This window comes from Eleutherodactylus coqui, chromosome 5 (genome assembly GCF_035609145.1).
Source record: "Eleutherodactylus coqui strain aEleCoq1 chromosome 5, aEleCoq1.hap1, whole genome shotgun sequence".
Taxonomy (NCBI): domain Eukaryota; kingdom Metazoa; phylum Chordata; class Amphibia; order Anura; family Eleutherodactylidae; genus Eleutherodactylus; species Eleutherodactylus coqui.
The window spans coordinates 715,237-734,824 of record NC_089841.1 but is presented as its reverse complement, the minus strand read 5'-3'; the positions used below and the strand labels follow the sequence as shown (position 1 = coordinate 734,824).

At 46.1% G+C, this 19,588-nt stretch overlaps 1 protein-coding gene across 2 annotated transcripts in view; it reads left to right on the top strand.

The window, feature by feature from the left end:
• The window catches only part of NPR2 (natriuretic peptide receptor 2), a 234,070-nt gene that overhangs the window by 30,535 nt on the left and 183,947 nt on the right, over positions 1–19,588 (top strand). For both annotated transcript variants that reach the window (XM_066602181.1, XM_066602180.1), the window contains exon 2: positions 12,534–12,733. In XM_066602181.1, the coding sequence (XP_066458278.1) occupies positions 12,534–12,733 (200 nt within the window). The remainder of the gene's footprint in view (positions 1–12,533; positions 12,734–19,588) is intronic.

The window sequence follows — 19,588 nt, the reverse complement described above, 5'->3', positions numbered from 1 at the left end:
CAGTTTTAGAGAGGTTTAGTTTTAGGTAGAGAGAGGACATGGTGTTAGAGACAGCGGACAGACAGTCGGTTGTGTTCTGAAGGACCGGCGCTGCGATGTCACGGGAAGAGGTGTATAGCTGGGTGTTGTCAGCATAGAGATGGTATTGGAGGCCCAAACTCCTGATGGTCTGCCCAATAGTGGCTGTGTAGATGGAGAAGAGGAGGGGGCCGAGGATTGAGCCCTGGGGGACCCCAACAGCAAGGGGTAGAGGAGGGGAGGTAGAGCCAGCAAAGCAGACACTAAAAGAGCGGTCAAAGAAGGAAGGAGGAGAACCAGGAGATAGCAGTGTCCTTTAGGCCGATGGAGGGAAGCATAGTGAGGAAGAGTTTGTGGTCAACGGTGTTGAATGCTGCGGAGAGGTCAAGGAGGATCAGTAGGGAGTAGTCGCCCCTCGATTTGGCTGTCAGTAGGTCATTGGATACCCTCGTAAGGGCAGTTTCTGTCAAGTGTAGGGGTCGGAAACCGGACTGTAGGGGGTTGAGAAGAGAGTTTTTTGATAGATGGCTTACAAGGCGGGAGTAAACCAGGCGTTCTAGTAGTTTGCAGATGAAGGAGAGATTAGAGTTGGGTTGGTAGTTGGCAGCATCAGTCGCGTCCAGAGCCGGCTTCTTTAGCAGTGGGCATATGATGGCGCGTTTGAAGGAGGAGGAAAGATGCCAGAGATCAGAGAGAGGTTGAATATAGTGGTGAGATGAGAGAGGGACCGGAGGAGGTGTGAGGGGAGAGGGTCGCTAGCGCAGGTGGTGGGGTGAGCAGAGGAAAGCAATCTGGAGACTTCTTCCTGTGTCGTTGGTCTGAGTACAGACAGTGAGCAGTGGCTGTTACTGACGAGACTAGGATTGGGTCTAGTCTGGGGTTGGGAAGTTATTTCCTGACGGATGTCATCCGTTTTCTTTTTGAAGTAAGCAGCCAGCTCTTCGGCACTGAGATCCGTCACCGGGGGCTGCGGTTTAGGGCTGAGAAGGGAGTGAAAAGTATCAAAGAGCCGTTTAGGGTTGTGTGATAGTGAGGAGACGAGAGAGGTGAAGTAGACTTGTTTGGTGTGATGGAGGGTGAGGTTGTAGGTTCTGAGCATGAATTTGTAGTGGAGAACGTCCGCGGACGATTGTGACTTCCTCCACAGCCGTTCAGCACTTCTAGAGCACCGCCGGATGAAGCGTATGGAACAGAGAGGACTGTAGGGACTGCATATACATATATAATTATAATATAATAAGTACAGGAGGTAGGTGGGCCTGGGAAGATGCTGGGAAGCTTAACAGAGGAAGAGAGGAGGTTATGGTCCGAGAGCGGGGAGTTAGAGAAGTGGGAGTCAGACCAGAGATGCAGGAAAACCAGATCCAGCATCAGCCCCAGGTCTGTACGGTGTATCGGCCCCTGGTATGGCCGCCTCAGGTCTGTATGGTGTATCGGCCCCTGGTATGGCCGCCCCCAGTCTGTCTGGGCCACACGGTCAGCGGCTGACGGGCCACACGGACGGCGGCAAGAGAACTGAGATGATTCATCTTGGTTGGGTTGTGTAACTGAAGACTTTATATATCCTCTGTGCGTCCTGCTGTAATCCCACAGAGATCCCCCGAGGAGCGCTGTTCCTTGTCATCTGTGGCGTCCAATGCTAAATCAGAAGTGGGAGAAGCCGGAATGTTCCACATTCTAACCGGAATCATTAGTATTGTAAGAAATGAACGAGTCTCCTCGGAACATGTCAGCCAACTGGAGAGCGCCTCCGCTCGTCATCATTAGCGCTCCGCTCGTTATCATGCCATTCGGGGACATGGAGAAGGATTTACAACCCCTCATCCTCCATTAACGTTTGATCCGCCGCTCCTGGAGACACATCTCATTTTTCCTGTTCCAGACCGGATATTGTCTTGTTTTCCTGCGTCTTTCCTGTCCGGCGTCAACACTTTTTTTTTTGTTCGCTACAGTAATTTTTTAACATGGTTTGTAAGACTGAAAAAAACCTCCTCTATCCAGTTCAGCCTATCCGCCCCTCCCCCAGTGTTCATCCAGGGGGCGCTGTAATCACTATCGCTGGGGGTAACAGAAGTGTCATCATTGTGTAGCGTAGGTATCTGACACTTACATAGTGATTGCATTATTTAGGCCCCCGTCCATCCAGTCTCGCCTATTACCCCTTAATGTTCATCCAGAGGAGGACTAAAACGCCCAATGGGGTAGAAGACAAGGGAAAAAAATCCTGGTAATCAAAGTAATCTCCGGATCACCGACCCTTCTGGGTAATCAGTAATATAACATGTAGTATTGTAACACCCAAGAAAGACATCCAGAACCTCTCAGACTCTTATATCGTATCACCTCGTCTTCAGGAGAGAGTTCCATAGTCTCACTGCTCTTACAGTAAAGAACCCACTTCTATGTTGTAGAAACCTTCTATCCTATAGATGTAGAGAGCGCCCCCTTGTTACAGTCCTGGGTATAATAGATGATGGGAGAGATCTCTGTACTGACCCCTGATATATCTATACATAGTTATTAGAGCGCCCCCTTGTTACAGTCCTGGGTATAATAGATGATAGAGAGATCTCTGTACTGACCTCTGATATGTTATACATATTTATTAGAGCGCCCCCTTGTTACAGTCCTGGGTATAATAGATGATGGGAGAGATCTCTGTACTGACCCCTGATAAATTATACATAGTTATTAGAGCGCCCCCTTGTTACAGTCCTGGGTATAATAGATGATAGAGAGATCTCTGTACTGACCCCTGATATGTTATACATATTTATTAGAGCGCCCCCTTGTTACAGTCCTGGGTATAATAGATTATGGGAGTGATCTCTGTACTGATCCCTGATATATCTGCACATCGTTATTAGAGCGCCCCCTTGTTACAGTCCTGGTATAATAGATGTTGGGAGAGATCTCTGTACTAACCCCTGATATATTATACATAGTTATTAGAGCGCCCCCTTGTTACACTCCTGGGTATAATAGATGATGGGAGAGATCTCTGTACTAACCCCTGATATATTATACATAGTTATTAGAGCGCCCCCCCTGTTACAGTCCTGGGTATAATAGATGATGGGAGAGATCTCTGTACTGACCCCTGATATATTATACATAGTTATTAGAGTGCCCCCTTGTTACAGTCCTGGGTATATAATAGATGATGGGAGAGATCTCTGTACTGACCCCTGATATATTATACATAGTTATTAGAGAGCCCCCATGTTACCGCCCTGGGTATAATAGATGATGGGAGAGATCTCTGTACTGATCCCTGATATATTATACATAGTTATTAGAGCGCCCCCCCTTGTTACAGTCCTGGTATAATAGATGTTGGGAGAGATCTCTGTACTGACCCCTGATATATTATACATAGTTATTAGAGTGCCCCCTTGTTACAGTCCTGGGTATATAATAGATGATGGGAGAGATCTCTGTACTGACCCCTGATATATTATACATAGTTATTAGAGAGCCCCCATGTTACCGCCCTGGGTATAATAGATGATGGGAGAGATCTCTGTACTGATCCCTGATATATTATACATAGTTATTAGAGCGCCCCCCTGTTACAGTCCTGGGTATTATAGATGATGGGAGAGATCTCTGTACTGACCCTGATATATCTATACATAGTTATTAGAGCGCCCCTTGTTACAGTCCTGGGTATAATAGATGACGATAGAGATCTCTGTACTGACCCCTGATATATTATACATAGTTATTAGAGCGCCCCCCTGTTACAGTCCTGGGTATAATAGATGATGGGAGAGATCTCTGTACTGACCCCTCATATATTCTACATAGTTATTAGAGCGCCCCCTTGTTACAGTCCTAGGTATAATAGATGATGGGAGAGATCTCTGTACTAACCCCTGATATATCTATATATAGTTATTAGAGCACCCCCTTGTTACAGTCCTGGGTATAATAGATGATAGGAGAGATCTCTGTACTGACCCCTGATATATCTATACATAGTTATTAGAGCGCCCCCTTGTTACAGTCCTGGGTATAATAGATGATGGGAGAGATCTCTGTACTGACCCCTGATATATCTATACGTAGTTATTACAGCGCCCCCTTGTTATAGTCCTGGGTATAATAGATGATGGTAGAGATCTCTATACTGACCCCTGATATATTATACATAGTTATTAGAGCGCCCCCTTGTTACAGTCCTCGGTATAATAGATGATGGGAGAGATCTCTGTACTGACCCCTAATATATCTATATATAGTTATTAGAGCGCCCCCATGTTATAGTCCTGGGTATAATAGATGATGGGAGAGATCTCTGTACTGACCTCTGATATATCTATATATAGTTATTAGAGCGCCCCCTTGTTACAGTCCTGGGTATAATAGATGATGGCAGAGATCTCTGTACTGACCCCTGATATATTATACATAGTTATTAGAGCGCCCCCTTGTTACAGTCCTAGGTATAATAGATGATGGGACAGATCTCTGTACTGACCCCTGATATATCTATATATAGTTATTAGAGTGCCCCCCTTGTTACAGTCCTGGGTATAATAGATGATGGCAGAGATCTCTGTACGGACTCCTGATATATCTATACATAGTTATTAGAGCGCCCCCTTGTTACAGTCCTGGGTATGATAGATCTCTGTACTGACCCCTGATATATCTATACATAGTTATTAGAGTGCTCCCTTGTTACAGTCCTGGGTATAATAGATGATGGGAGAGATCTCTGTACTGACCCCTGATATATTATACATAGTTATTAGAGCGCCCCCTTGTTACAGTCCTGGGTATAATAGATGATAGGAGAGATCTCTGTACTAATCCCTGATATATCTATACATAGTTATTAGAGCGCCCCCTTGGTACAGTCCTGGGTATAATAGATGATGGGAGAGATCTCTGTACTGACCCCTGATAGATCTATACATAGTTATTAGAGCGCCCCCTTGTTACAGTCTGGGGTATAATAGATGATGGCAGAGATCTCTGTACTGACCCCTGATATATTATACATAGTTATTAGAGCGCCCCCTTGTTACAGTCCTGGGTATAATAGATGATGGGAGAGATCTCTGTACGGACTCCTGATATATCTATACATAGTTATTAGAGCGCCCCCTTGTTACAGTCCTGGGTGTGATAGATCTCTGTCCTGTTCCCTGATATGTCTATGATCTAGACCATATATATGTATATGTACTAGGTCATGTATGTAAATTAGTTTCACAGCTTTATGCAGCATGGTTTAGGTGTGGATACAGGTGAGGGGGAAGAGTTAGCTGAACGTTTGCGCCCGGGTCCCTGAACTTTTAGTTGTGCCCCTGAAGTTGACTTGTCTATTCTGTCTGTGGTACCCCACTAGTAACAGTGACACCTCCAAACTACCCCATGGGGTAAACCACTAATAACCCCTCCATTACTGCCTCCCATGGTACACCACTAGTAATGGTGAGCTTACTTATACTGTCCCTATCGATTTCCTCTTCCATCTTTGGCGAATTTCACTCTATTCCTGCAGTTTGCTAATGCGTCATCTGATTTGCCGGGATGTTGTGAGGTCTGCATCTTAATCATTGTGTGGGGTAGCGAGATCAGCATCATCGTCGTCGCCGTGTGGTGAGGTATTCATCATCATCATTGTGTGGGGTGGTGAGGTCTTCATCATCATCATCATCATCATCATCATTGTGCGGGGTGGTGAGGTTTTCATCATCATTGTGTGGGGTAGTGAGGTACATCATCATCATGGGGGTGGTGAGGTCTTCATCATCTTCATTGTGCGGGGTGGTGAGGTTTTCATCATCATTGTGTAGGGTAGTGAGGTACATCATCATCATGGGGGTGGTGAGGTCTTCATCATCATCATCATCATCATCATCATCTTCATTGTGCGGGGAGGTGAGGTCTTCATCATCATCATCATCATCATTTTGCAGCGTGGTGAGGTCCTCAACATTATCATCATCATCATCATCATCATTGTGCGGGGTAGTGAGGTACATTATCATCAATGGGGGTGGTAAGGTTTTCATCATCATCATCATCATCATCATCATCATTGTTTGGGGTGGGGAGATCTTTATCATCATTTTTTGAGGTGGTGAGGTCTTTATCATCATCATCATTTTGCGGGGTGGTGAGGTCTTCATCATCATTATCATTGTGTTGGGTGGTGAGGTCTTCATCATCATTATCATTGTGTGGGGTGGTAAGGTCTTCATCATCATTGTGCGGGGTAGTGAGGTACATTGTCATCAATGGGGGTGGTAAGGTTTTCATCATCATCATCATCATCATTGTTTGGGCTGGGGAGATCTTTATCATCATCATTGTGCGGGGTGGTGAGGTCTTCTTCATCATTGTGTGGGGTAGTGTGGTCTTCATCATCATCATCATTATCATCATTTCGCAGGGTGGTGAGATCATCATCATCATCATTGTGTGGGGTGGTGAGGTCTTCATCATCATTGTTTGGGGTGGTGAGGTCTTTATCATCATCATCATCATTCTGTGGGGTGGTAAGGTCTTTATCATCATTGTTTGGGGTGGTGAGGTCTTTATCATCATCATCATCATCATCATCATCATTGTGTGGGGTGGTGAGGTCTTTATCATCATCAGCATTGTTTGGGGTGGTGAGGTCTTTATCATCATCATTGTGCAGGGTGGTGAGGTCTTTATCATCATCATCATCATCATTGTGTGGGGTGGTGAGCTCTTTATCATCATCAGCATTGTTTGGGATGGTGAGGTCTTTATCATCATCATCAGCATTGTTTGGGGTGGTGAGGTCTTTATCATCATCATCATCATTGTTTGGGGTGGTGAGCTCTTTATCATCATCATCATTGTTGTTTGGGGTGGTGAGCTCTTTATCATAATCATCATCATTGTTTGGGGTGGTGAGGTCTTTATCATCATTGTTTGGGGTGGTGAGGTCTTTATCATCATCATCATCATTGTATTGGGTGGTGCGGTCTTTATCATCATTGTTTGGGGTGGTGAGGTCTTTATCATCATCATTATCATTGTGTGGGGTGGTAAGTTCTTCATCATCATTGTGCGGGGTAGTGAGGTACATTATCATCAATGGGGGTGGTAAGGTTTTCATCATCATCATCATCATCATCATCATCATCATTGTTTGGGGTGGGGAGATCTTTATCATCATTGTGCGGGGTGGTGAGGTCTTCTTCATCATTGTGTGGGGTAGTGTGGTCTTCATCATCATCATTATCATCATTTTGCGGGGTGGTGAGATCATCATCATCATCATTGTGTGGGGTGGTGAGGTCTTCATCATCATTGTTTGGGGTGGTGAGCTCTTTATCATCATCATCATTGTTGTTTGGGGTGGTGAGCTCTTTATAATCATCATCATTGTTTGAGGTGGTGAGGTCTTTATCATCATTGTTTGGGGTGGTGAGGTCTTTATCATCATCATCATCATTCTGTGGGGTGGTGAGGTCTTTATCATCATTGTTTGGGGTGGTGAGGTCTTTATCATCATCATCATCATCATTCTGTGGGGTGGTAAGGTCTTTATCATCATTGTTTGGGGTGGTGAGGTCTTTATCATCATCATCATCATTCTGTGGGGTGGTGAGGTCTTTATCATCATTGTTTGGGGCGGTGAGGTCTTTATCATCATCATCATCATCATCATTCTGTGGGGTGGTGAGGTCTTCATCATCATTGTTTGGGGTGGTGAGCTCTTTATCATCATCATCATTGTTGTTTGGGGTGGTGAGCTCTTTATCATAATCATCATCATTGTTTGAGGTGGTGAGGTCTTTATCATCATTGTTTGGGGTGGTGAGGTCTTTATCATCATCATCATCATCATTCTGTGGGGTGGTGAGGTCTTTATCATCATTGTTTGGGGTGGTGAGGTCTTTATCATCATCATCATCATCATTCTGTGGGGTGGTGAGGTCTTTATCATCATTGTTTGGGGTGGTGAGGTCTTTATCATCATCATCATCATCATTCTGTGGGGTGGTAAGGTCTTTATCATCATTGTTTGGGGTGGTGAGGTCTTTATCATCATTATCATCATTCTGTGAGGTGCTAAGGTCTTTATCATCATTGTTTGGGGTGGTGAGGTCTTTATCATCATCATCATTCTGTGAGGTGCTAAGGTCTTTATCATCATTGTTTGGGATGGTGAGGTCTTTATCATCATCATCATTCTGTGGGGTGGTAAGGTCTTTATCATCATTGTTTGGGGTGGTGAGGTCTTTATCATCATCATCATTGTATGGGGTGGTAAGGTCTTTATCATAATTGTTTGGGGTGGTGAGGTCTTTATTATCATCATCATTGTATGGTGTGGTAAGGTCTTTATCATCATTGTTTGGGGTGGTGAGGTCTTTATCATCATCATCATTGTATTTTGTGGTAAGGTCCTTATCATCATTGTTTGGGGTGGTGAGGTCTTTATCATCATCATTCTGTGGGGTGGTAAGGTCTTTATCATCATTGTTTGGGGTGGTGAGGTCATTATCATCATCATCCTTGTATGGGGTGGTAAGGTCTTTATCATAATCATCATTGTTTGGGGTGGTAAGGTCTTTATCATCATTGTTTGCGGTGGTGAGGTCTTTATCATCATCATCATTCTGTGGGGTGCTAAGGTCTTTATCATCATTGTTTGGGGTGGTGAGGTCTTTATCATCATCATCATTGTATGGGGTGGTAAGGTCTTTATCATCATTGTTTGGGGTGGTGAGGTCTTTATCATCATCATCATTCTGTGGGGTGGTAAGGTCTTTATCATCATTGTTTGGGCTGGTAAGGTCTTTATCATCATTGTATGGTGTGGTAAGGTCTTTATCATCATTGTTTGGGGTGGTGAGGTCTTTATCATCATCATTCTGTGGAGTGGTAAGGTCTTTATCATCATTGTTTGGGGTGGTGAGGTCTTTATCATCATCATCATCATTGTATGGGGTGGTAAGGTCTTTATCATCATTGTTTGCGGTGGTAAGGTCTTTATCATCATTGTATGGGGTGGTAAGGTCTTTATCATCATTGTTTGGGGTGGTGAGGTCTTTATCATTATTGTTTGGGGTGGTGAGGTCTTTATCATCATCATTCTGTGGGGTGGTAAGGTCTTTATCATCATTGTTTGGGGTGGTAAGGTCTTTATCATCATTGTATGGTGTGGTAAGGTCTTTATCATCATTGTTTGGGGTGGTGAAGTCTTTATCATCATCATTCTGTGGGGTGGTAAGGTCTTTATCATCATTGTTTGGGGTGGTGAGGTCTTTATCATCATCATCATCATTGTATGGGGTGGTAAGGTCTTTATCATCATTGTTTGGGGTGGTGAGGTCTTTATCATCATCATCATCATCATTGTATGGTGTGGTAAGGTCTTTATCATCATTGTTTGCGGTGGTAAGGTCTTTATCATCATTCTATGGGGTGGTAAGGTCTTTATCATCATTGTTTGGGGTGGTGAGGTCTTTATCATCATCATCATCATCATTGTATGGTGTGGTAAGGTCTTTATCATCATTGTTTGGGGTGGTGAGGTCTTTATCATCATCATCATTGTATGGTGTGGTAAGGTCTTTATCATCATTGTTTGGGGTGGTGAGGTCTTTATCATCATCATCATTGTATGGTGTGGTAAGGTCTTTATCATCATTGTTTGGGGTGGTGAGGTCTTTATCATCATCATCATTGTATTTTGTGGTAAGGTCTTTATCATAATTGTTTGGGGTGGTGAGGTCTTTATCATCATCATTCTGTGGGGTGGTTAGGTCTTCATCATCATTGTTTGGGGTGGTGAGGTCTTTATCATCATCATCATCATTGTTTGGGGTGGTAAGGTCTTTATCATCATTGTTTGCGGTGGTGAGGTCTTTATCATCATCATCATTCTGTGGGGTGCTAAGGTCTTTATCATCATTGTTTGGGGTGGTGAGGTCTTTATCATCATCATCATTGTATGGGGTGGTAAGGTCTTTATCATCATTGTTTGGGGTGGTGAGGTCTTTATCATCATCATCATCATTCTGTGGGGTGCTAAGGTCTTTATCATCATTGTTTGGGGTGGTGAGGTCTTTATCATCATCATCATTGTATGGGGTGGTAAGGTCTTTATCATCATTGTTTGGGGTGGTAAGGTCTTTATCATCATTGTATGGTGTGGTAAGGTCTTTATCATCATTGTTTGGGGTGGTAAGGTCTTTATCATCATTGTTTGGGGTGGTAAGGTCTTTATCATCATTGTTTGGGGTGGTAAGGTCTTTATCATCATTGTTTGGGGTGGTAAGTTCTTTATCATCATTGTTTGGGGTGGTGAGGTCTTTATCATCATCATTCTGTGGTGTGGTAAGGTCTTTATCGTCATTGTTTGGGGTGGTGAGGTCTTTATCATCATCATCATTGTATGGGGTGGTAAGGTCTTTATCATCATTGTTTGGGGTGGTGAGGTCTTTATCATCATCATCATCATCATTGTATGGTGTGGTAAGGTCTTTATCATCATTGTTTGGGGTGGTAAGGTCTTTATCATCATTGTTTGGGGTGGTAAGTTCTTTATCATCATTGTTTGGGGTGGTGAGGTCTTCATCATCATCATTCTGTGGAGTGGTAAGGTCTTTATCGTCATTGTTTGGGGTGGTGAGGTCTTTATCATCATCATCATTGTACGGGGTGGTAAGGTCTTTATCATCATTGTTTGCGGTGGTAAGGTCTTTATCATCATCATCATTGTACGGGGTGGTAAGGTCTTTATCATCATTGTTTAGGGTGGTGAGGTCTTTATCATCATCATCATCATCATTGTATGGGGTGGTAAGGTCTTTATCATCATTGTTTGGGGTGGTGAGGTCTTTATTATCATCATCATCATCATTGTATGGTGTGGTAAGGTCTTTATCATCATTGTTTGGGGTGGTAAGGTCTTTATCATCATTGTTTGGGGTGGTAAGTTCTTTATCATCATTGTTTGGGGTGGTGAGGTCTTCATCATCATCATTCTGTGGGGTGGTGAGGTCTTTATCATCATCATCTTCATTGTATGGGGTGGTAAGGTCTTTATCATCATTGTTTGGGGTGGTGAGGTCTTTATCATCATCATCATCATCATTGTATGGTGTGGTAAGGTCTTTATCATCATTGTTTGGGGTGGTAAGGTCTTTATCATCATTGTTTGGGGTGGTAAGTTCTTTATCATCATTGTTTGGGGTGGTGAGGTCTTTATTATCATCATCATTGTACGGGGTGGTAAGGTCTTTATCATCATTGTTTGCGGTGGTAAGGTCTTTATCATCATCATCATTGTACGGGGTGGTAAGGTCTTTATCATCATTGTTTAGGGTGGTGAGGTCTTTATCATCATCATCATCATCATTGTATGGGGTGGTAAGGTCTTTATCATCATTGTTTGGGGTGGTGAGGTCTTTATCATCATCATCATCATCATCATTGTATGGTGTGGTAAGGTCTTTATCATCATTGTTTGGGGTGGTGAGGTCTTTATCATCATCATCATTGTATGGTGTGGTAAGGTCTTTATCATCATTGTTTGGGGTGGTGAGGTCTTTATCATCATTGTATGGGGTGGTGAGGTCTTTATCATCATTGTTTGGGGTGGTGAGGTCTTTATCATCATCATCATTGTATGGGGTGGTAAGGTCTTTATCATCATTGTATGGGGTGGTGAGGTCTTTATCATCATTGTATGGGGTGGTGAGGTCTTTATCATCATTGTTTGGGGTGGTGAGGTCTTTATCATCATCATCATCATTGTGTGAGGTGCTAAGGTCTTTATCATCATTGTTTGGGGTAGTGAGGTCTTCATCATCATCATCATTCTGTGGGGTGGTAAGGTCTTTATCATCATTGTTTGGGGTAGTGAGGTCTTCATCATCATCATCATTCTGTGGGGTGGTAAGGTCTTTATCTTCATTGTTTGGGGTGGTGAGGTCTTTATCATCATTGTATGGGGTGGTGAGGTCTTTATCATCATTGTTTGGGGTGGTGAGGTCTTTATCATCATTGTTTGGGGTGGTGAGGTCTTTATCATCATTGTTTGGGGTGGTGAGGTCTTTATCATCATTGTTTGGGGTGGTGAGGTCTTTATCATCATCATCATTCTGTGGGGTGCTAAGGTCTTTATCATCATTGTTTGGGGTGGTGAGGTCTTTATCATCATCATCATCATTCTGTGGGGTGGTAAGGTCTTTATCATCATCATCATTGTTTGGGGTGGTGAGGTCTTTATCATCATCATCATCATTGTATTGGGTGGTGCGGTCTTTATCATCATCATTGTTTGGGGTGGTGAGGTCTTTATCATCATTGTTTGGGGTGGTGAGGTCTTTATCATCATCATCATCATCATCATTGTATGGGGTGGTAAGGTCTTTATCATCATTGCTTGGGGTGGTGAGGTCTTCATCATATTCGCTTTTCAGGGGTCCGGTGGTCTCTGCTAGTGATGAGTTTTCCTTCTTCCCATCTGTGTGACCTTGTTGATGACTCTTGTCTTCTCTGCACAGTGATTTACATCTGTGGTCCCCTGGAGATGCTCCATATGATCATGCTGCAGGCTCACAAGGAACGGTTAACCAATGGCGACTATGTCTTCTTCTACGTGGATGTATTTGGTGAAAGTTTACGTTCTGATGGGAACAGAGATGCCTACAAACCCTGGCAGAGTAACCAGACCCATGAGGAGGACCTGAAGGAGGCCTTCAAGGTGAGGAGATAGTTCCTTTACGACCACTGTACTGTTGGAGACACTTAGATTTCATCCCCTCGTAAATGACCACTGCTGGTGACCCGCCGACTACCATAGTTTGATTAGAATATTCTCCTTGTAGCTGAAAAAGACAAGACTATGGCCGCCGTCCCTGACAGTGGGGAGATTGTGCGAACACTGATGGTGGTCGTCACTTTGCTTTCCCAGAAATGGGTCAGCATGGCCATTGATGACGGAAGACTAATAGTGGGACACCGTTCGAAATGGAGGCTCTGCCCCTTTAAGGCTCAGAGTGCGGCGCCGGCCGCCGTGTGGCGAGCAGCGGTTAAGTCTCTGCTAATTATGTGATTTTTCCAGATGTTTTCCAGCACAGACTGACTGCCTTATATAGCAGCCTGCCACCGTCCCCCGCTGCGCCGCCGCCCTCCATGATCGCTGGAGGAGACAGTCATAGCACACAACATGATAATGGCCATATATCATGTCTCAGAGGTAGTCCCAGCTCCGCCCCCTGCCGATGACATCACATGACATCCACTACAGTCACAGCTAATTGATGTATTTTACTAATTTAGCACAAACATATGGGGGCACCCTGCAGATAGCCTGATATATGGGGGCACCCTGCAGATAGCCTGATATATGGGGGCACCCTGCAGATAGCCTGATATATGGGGGCACTGTAGGGATAGCCTCGTATATGGGGGCACCCTGCAGATAGCCTGATATATGGGGGCACCCTGCAGATAGCCTCGAATATGGGGGCACCCTGCAGATAGCCTCGAATATGGGGGCACCCTGCAGATAGCCTCGAATATGGGGGCACCCTGCAGATAGCCTCGTATATGGGGGCACCCTAGAGATAGCCTCGTATATGGGGGCACCCTGCAGATAGCCTCGTATATGGGGGCACCCTGCAGATAGCCTCGTATATGGGGGCACCCTGCAGATAACGTGATATATGGGGGCACTCTGCAGGTATCCTTGTATATGGGGTCACTCTGCAGGTATCCTTGTATATGGGGGCACTCTGCTGATGTACTTGTATATGGGGGCATTCTGCTGGTATCATTGAATATGGGGGCATTCTGCTGGTATCATTGTATATGGGGGCACTCTGCAGGTATCCTTGTATATGGGGGCACTCTGATGGTATCCTTGTATATGGGGGCACTCTGATGGTATCCTAGTGTAGGGGGGCACTCTGCTGGTATCCTTGTATATGGGGGCACTCTGCTGGTATTCTTGTATATGGGGGCACTCTGCTGGTATCCTTGTATATGGGGGCACTCTGATGGTATCCTATTGTAGGGGGGCACTCTGCAGGTATCCTTGTATATGGGGGCACTCTGCTGGTATTCTTGTATATGGGGGCACTCTGCTGGTATCCTTGTATATGGGGGCACTCTGCAGGTATCCTTGTATATGGGGGCATTCTGCTGGTATCATTGTATATGGGGGCACCCTGCAGGTATCCTTATTTATGGGGGCACTCTTCAGGTATCCTTGTATATGGGGGCACTCTGCTGGTATCATTGTATATGGGGGCACTCTGCAGGTATCCTTGTATAGGGGGGCACTCTGCTGGTATCATTGTATATGGGGGCACTCTGCAGGTATCCTTGTATAGGGGGGCACTCTGCTGGTATCATTGTATATGGGGGCACTCTGCTGGTATCCTTGTATATGGGGGCATTCTGCTGGTATCCTTGTATATGGGGGCACTCTGCTGGTATCATTGTATATGGGGGCACTCTGCTAGTATCCTTGTATATGAGGGCACTCTGCAGGTATCCTTGTATATGGGGGCACTCTGCTGGTATCCTTGTATATGGGGGCACTCTGCTCGTATTCCTCAATATGGGGGTACTCTGCTGGTATCCTTGTATATGGGGGCACCCTGCTGGTATCCTTGTATATGGGGCACTCTGCAGGTATCCTTGTATATGGGGGCATTCTGCTGGTATCATTGTATATGGGGGCACCCTGCAGGTATCCTTATTTATGGGGGCACTCTGCTGGTATCATTGTATATGGGGGCACTCTGCAGGTATCCTTGTATATGGGGGCACTCTGCTGGTATCATTGTATATGGGGGCACTCTGCTGGTATCATTGTATATGGGGGCACTCTGCTGATGTCCTTGTATATGGGGGCACCCTGCAGGTATCCTTGTATATGGGGGCACTCTGCTGGTATCCTTGTATATGGGGGCACTCTGCTGGTATCCTTGTATATGGGGTCACTCTGCAGGTATCCTTGTATATGGGGGCATTCTGCTGGTATCCTTGTATATGGGGGCACTCTGCTGTTATCCTTGTATATGGGGGCACTCTGCTGGTATCATTGTATATGGGGGCACTCTGCTAGTATCCTTGTATATGAGGGCACTCTGCTGGTATCCTTGTATATGGGGGCACTCTGCTGATGTCCTTGTATATGGGGGCACTCTGCTGGTATCATTGTATATGGGGGCACTCTGCAGGTATCCTTGTATATGGGTGCACTATGCTGGTATCCTTGTATATGGGGGCACTCTGCTGGTATCCTTGTATATGGGGGCACTCTGCTGGCATCCTTGTATATTGGGGCACTCTGCAGGTGTCCTTGTATAGGGGGGCACTCTGCAGGCATCCTTCTATATGGGGGCACTCTGCTCGTATTCCTCAATATGGGGGTACTCTGCTGGTATCATTGTATATGGGGGCATTCTGCTGGTATCATTGTATATGGGGGCACTCTGCTGGTATCCTTGTATATGGGGGCACTCTGCTGGTATCCTTGTATATGGGGGCACTCTGCTGGTATCCTTGTATATGGGGGCACTCTGCTGTTATCCTTGTATATGGGGGCACTCTGCTGGTATCATTGTATATGGGGGCACTCTGCAGGTATCCTTGTATATGGGGGCACTCTGCTGGTATCCTTGTATATGGGGGCACTCTGCTGGTATCATTGTATATGGGGGCACTCTGCTCTTATCCTTGTATATGGGGGCACTCTGCTGGTATCCTTGTATATGGGGGCACTCTGCAGGTATCCTTGTATATGGGGGCACCCTGCAGGTATCCTTATTTATGGGGGCACCCTGCTGGTATCATTGTATATGGGGGCACTCTGCTGGTATCCTTGTATATGGGGGCACTCTGCTGGTATCCTTGTATTTGGGGTCACTCTGCAGGTATCCTTGTATATGGGGGCATTCTGCTGGTATCCTTGTATATGGGGGCACTCTGCTGTTATCCTTGTATATGGGGGCACTCTGCTGGTATCCTTGTATATGGGGGCCGTCTGCTGATGTCCTTGTATATGGGGGCACTCTGCTGGTATCATTGTATATGGGGGCACTCTGCTGGTATCATTGTATATGGGGGCACTCTGCTGGTATCCTTGTATATGGGGGCACTCTGCTGGTATCCTCGTATAGGGGGGCCTTCTGCAGGTATCCTTGTATATGGGGGCATTCTGCTGGTATCCTTGTATATGCGGGCACTATGCTGGTATCCTTGTATATGGGGGCACTCTGCAGGCATCCTTCTATATGGGGGCACTCTGCTCGTATTCATAAATATGGGGGCACTCTGCTGATTATCCTTGTATAGGGGGCACTCTGCTGGTATCCTTGTATATGCGGGCACTATAATGGTGTCCTTGTATATGGGGGCACTCTGCTGGTATCATTGTATATGGGGGCATTCTGCAGGTATCCTTCTATATGGGGGCACTCTGCTGGTATCCTTGTATAGGGGGCACTCTGCTGGTATCCTTGTATATGGGGGTACTCTGCAGATATCCTTGTATATGGGGGCACTCCGCTGGTATCCTTGTATATGGGGTCACTATGCTGGTTTCCTTGTATATGGGGGCACCCTGCAGGTATCCTTATTTATGGGGGCACTCTTCAGGTATCCTCGTATAGGGGGGCACTCTGCTGGTATCATTGTATATGGGGGCATTCTGCTGGTATCCTTGTATATGGGGGCACTCTTCAGGTATCCTTGTATATGGGGGCACTCTGCTGGTATCCTCGTATAGGGGGGCACTCTGCTGGTATCATTGTATATGGGGGCACTCTGCTGGTATCATTGTATATGGGGGCATTCTGCAGGTATCCTTGTATATGGGGGCACTATGCTGGTATCCTTGTATATATGGGGGCACTCTGCTGGTATCCTTGTATATGGGGCACTCTGCAGATATCCTTGTATATGGGGGCATCCTGCAGATATCCTTGTATATGGGGGCACCCTGCAGGTATCCTTGTATATGGGGGCATCCTGCAGATATCCTTGTATAGGGGGGCACCCTGCAGGTATCCTTGTATATGGGGGCATCCTGCAGATATCCTTGTATATGGGGGCACCCTGCAGGTATCCTTGTATATGGGGGCACCCTGCAGGTATCCTTGTATATGGGGGCATTCTGCAGATAGCCTCGTATAGGGGGGCCTTCTGTTGGTATCCTTGTATATGGGGGCACTCCGCTGGTATCCTTGTATATGGGGGCACCCTGCAGGTATCCTTGTATATGGGGGCATCCTGCAGATATCCTTGTATATGGGGGCACTCTGCTGGTATCCTCGTATATGGGGGCCTTCTGCAGGTATCCTTGTATAGGGGGGAACTCTGCAGGTATTCTTGTATATGGGGGCACTCTGCTGGTATTCTTGTATATGGGGGCACTCTGCAGGTATCCTTGTATATGGGGGCACTCTGCTGGTATCATTGTATATGGGGGCACTCTGCTGGTATCCTTGTATATGCGGGCACTATACTGGTATCCTTGTATATGGGGGCACCCTGCAGGTATCCTCGTATATGGGGGCACTCTGCTGATATCTTTGTATAGGGGGCACTCTGCAGGTATCCTTGTATATGGGGGCATTCTGCTGGTGTCCTTGTATAGGGGGGACTCTGCAGGTATCCTTGTATATGGGGGACTCTGCAGGTATCCTTGTATATGGGGCACCCTTCAGGTATCCTTGTATATGGGGGCACTCTGCTGGTATCCTTGTATATGTGGGCACTATGCTGGTATCCGCGTATATGGGGGCACCCTGCAGGTATCCTTGTATATGGGGGCACCCTGCAGGTATCCTTGTATATGGGGGCACTCTGCAGGTATCCTTGTATATGGGGGCACTCTGCAGGTATCCTTGTATATGGGGGCACTCTGCTGGTATCCTCGTATAGGGGGGCCTTCTGCAGGTATCCTTGTATATGGGGGCACTCTGCTGGTATCCTTGTATATGGGGGCACTCTGCTGGTATCCTTGTATATGCGGGCACTCTGCAGGCATCCTTCTATATGGGGGCACTCTGCTCGTATTCATAAATATGGGGGCACTCTGCTGATTATCCTTGTATAGGGGGCACTCTGCTGGTATCCTTGTATATGCGGGCACTATACTGGTGTCCTTGTATATGGGGGCACTCTGCTGGTATCATTGTATATGGGGGCATTCTGCAGGTATCCTTCTATATGGGGGCACTCTGCAGGTATCCTTGTATATGGGGGTACTCTGCTGGTATCCTTGTATATGGGGGCACTCTGCTGGTATCCTTGTATATGGGGGCACTCTGCAGGTATCCTTGTATATGGGGGCACTCTGCTGATGTCCTTGTATATGGGGGCACTCTGCAGGTATCCTTGTATATGGGGGCATTCTGCTGGTATCCTTGTATATGGGGTCACTATGCTGGTTTCCTTGTATATGGGGGCACCTCGCAGGTATTCTTATTTATGGGGGCACTCTTCAGGTATCCTCGTATAGGGGGGCACTCTGCTGGTATCATTGTATATGGGGGCATTCTGCTGGTATCCTTGTATATGGGGGCACTCTGCAGGTATCCTTGTATATGGGGGCACCCTGCAGGTATCCTTATTTATGGGGGCACTCTTCAGGTATCCTCGTATATGGGGGCACTCTGCTGGTATCCTTGTATATGGGGGCATTCTGCTGGTGTCCTTGTATAGGGGGCACTCTGCTGGTATCCTTGTATATGGGGGCATTCTGCTGGTATCCTTGTATATGGGGGACTCTGCAGGTATCATTGTATATGGGGGCACTCTGCTGGCATCCTTGTATATGGGGGCACTCTGCTGGTATTCTTGTATATGGGGGCACTCTGCAGGTATCCTTGTATATGGGGGCACTCTGCAGGTATCCTTGTATATGGGGGGCACTCTGCTGGTATCCTTGTATATGGGGGCACTTTGCTGGTATCCTTGTATATGGGGGCACTCTGCAGGTATCCTTGTATATGGGGGCACTCTGCAGGTATCCTTGTATATGGGGGGCACTCTGCTGGTATCCTTGTATATGGGGGCACTTTGCTGGTATCCTTGTATATGGGGGCACTCTGCAGGTATCCTTGTATATGGGGGCACTCTGCTGGTATCATTGTATATGGGGGCACTCTGCTGGTATCCTTGTATATGGGGGCACTCTGCTGGTATCCTTGTATAGGGGGCACTCTTCAGGTATCCTTGTATATGGGGGCACTCTGCTGGTATCATTGTATATGGGGGCACTCTGCTGGTATCTTTGTATATGGGGGCACTCTGCAGGTATTCTTGCATATGGGGGCACCCTGCTGGTATCCTTGTATATGGGGGCACTCTGATGGTATCCTAGTGTAGGGGGGCACTCTGCTGGTATCCTTGTATATGGGGGCACTCTGATGGTATCCTTGTATATGGGGGCACCCTGCTGGTGTCCTTGTATATGGGGGCACTCTGCTGGTATCCTTGTATATGGGGGCACTCTGCTGGTATCCTCTTATATTGGGGCACTCTGCAGGCATCCTTCTATATGGGGGCACTCTGCAGGCATCCTTCTATATGGGGGCAC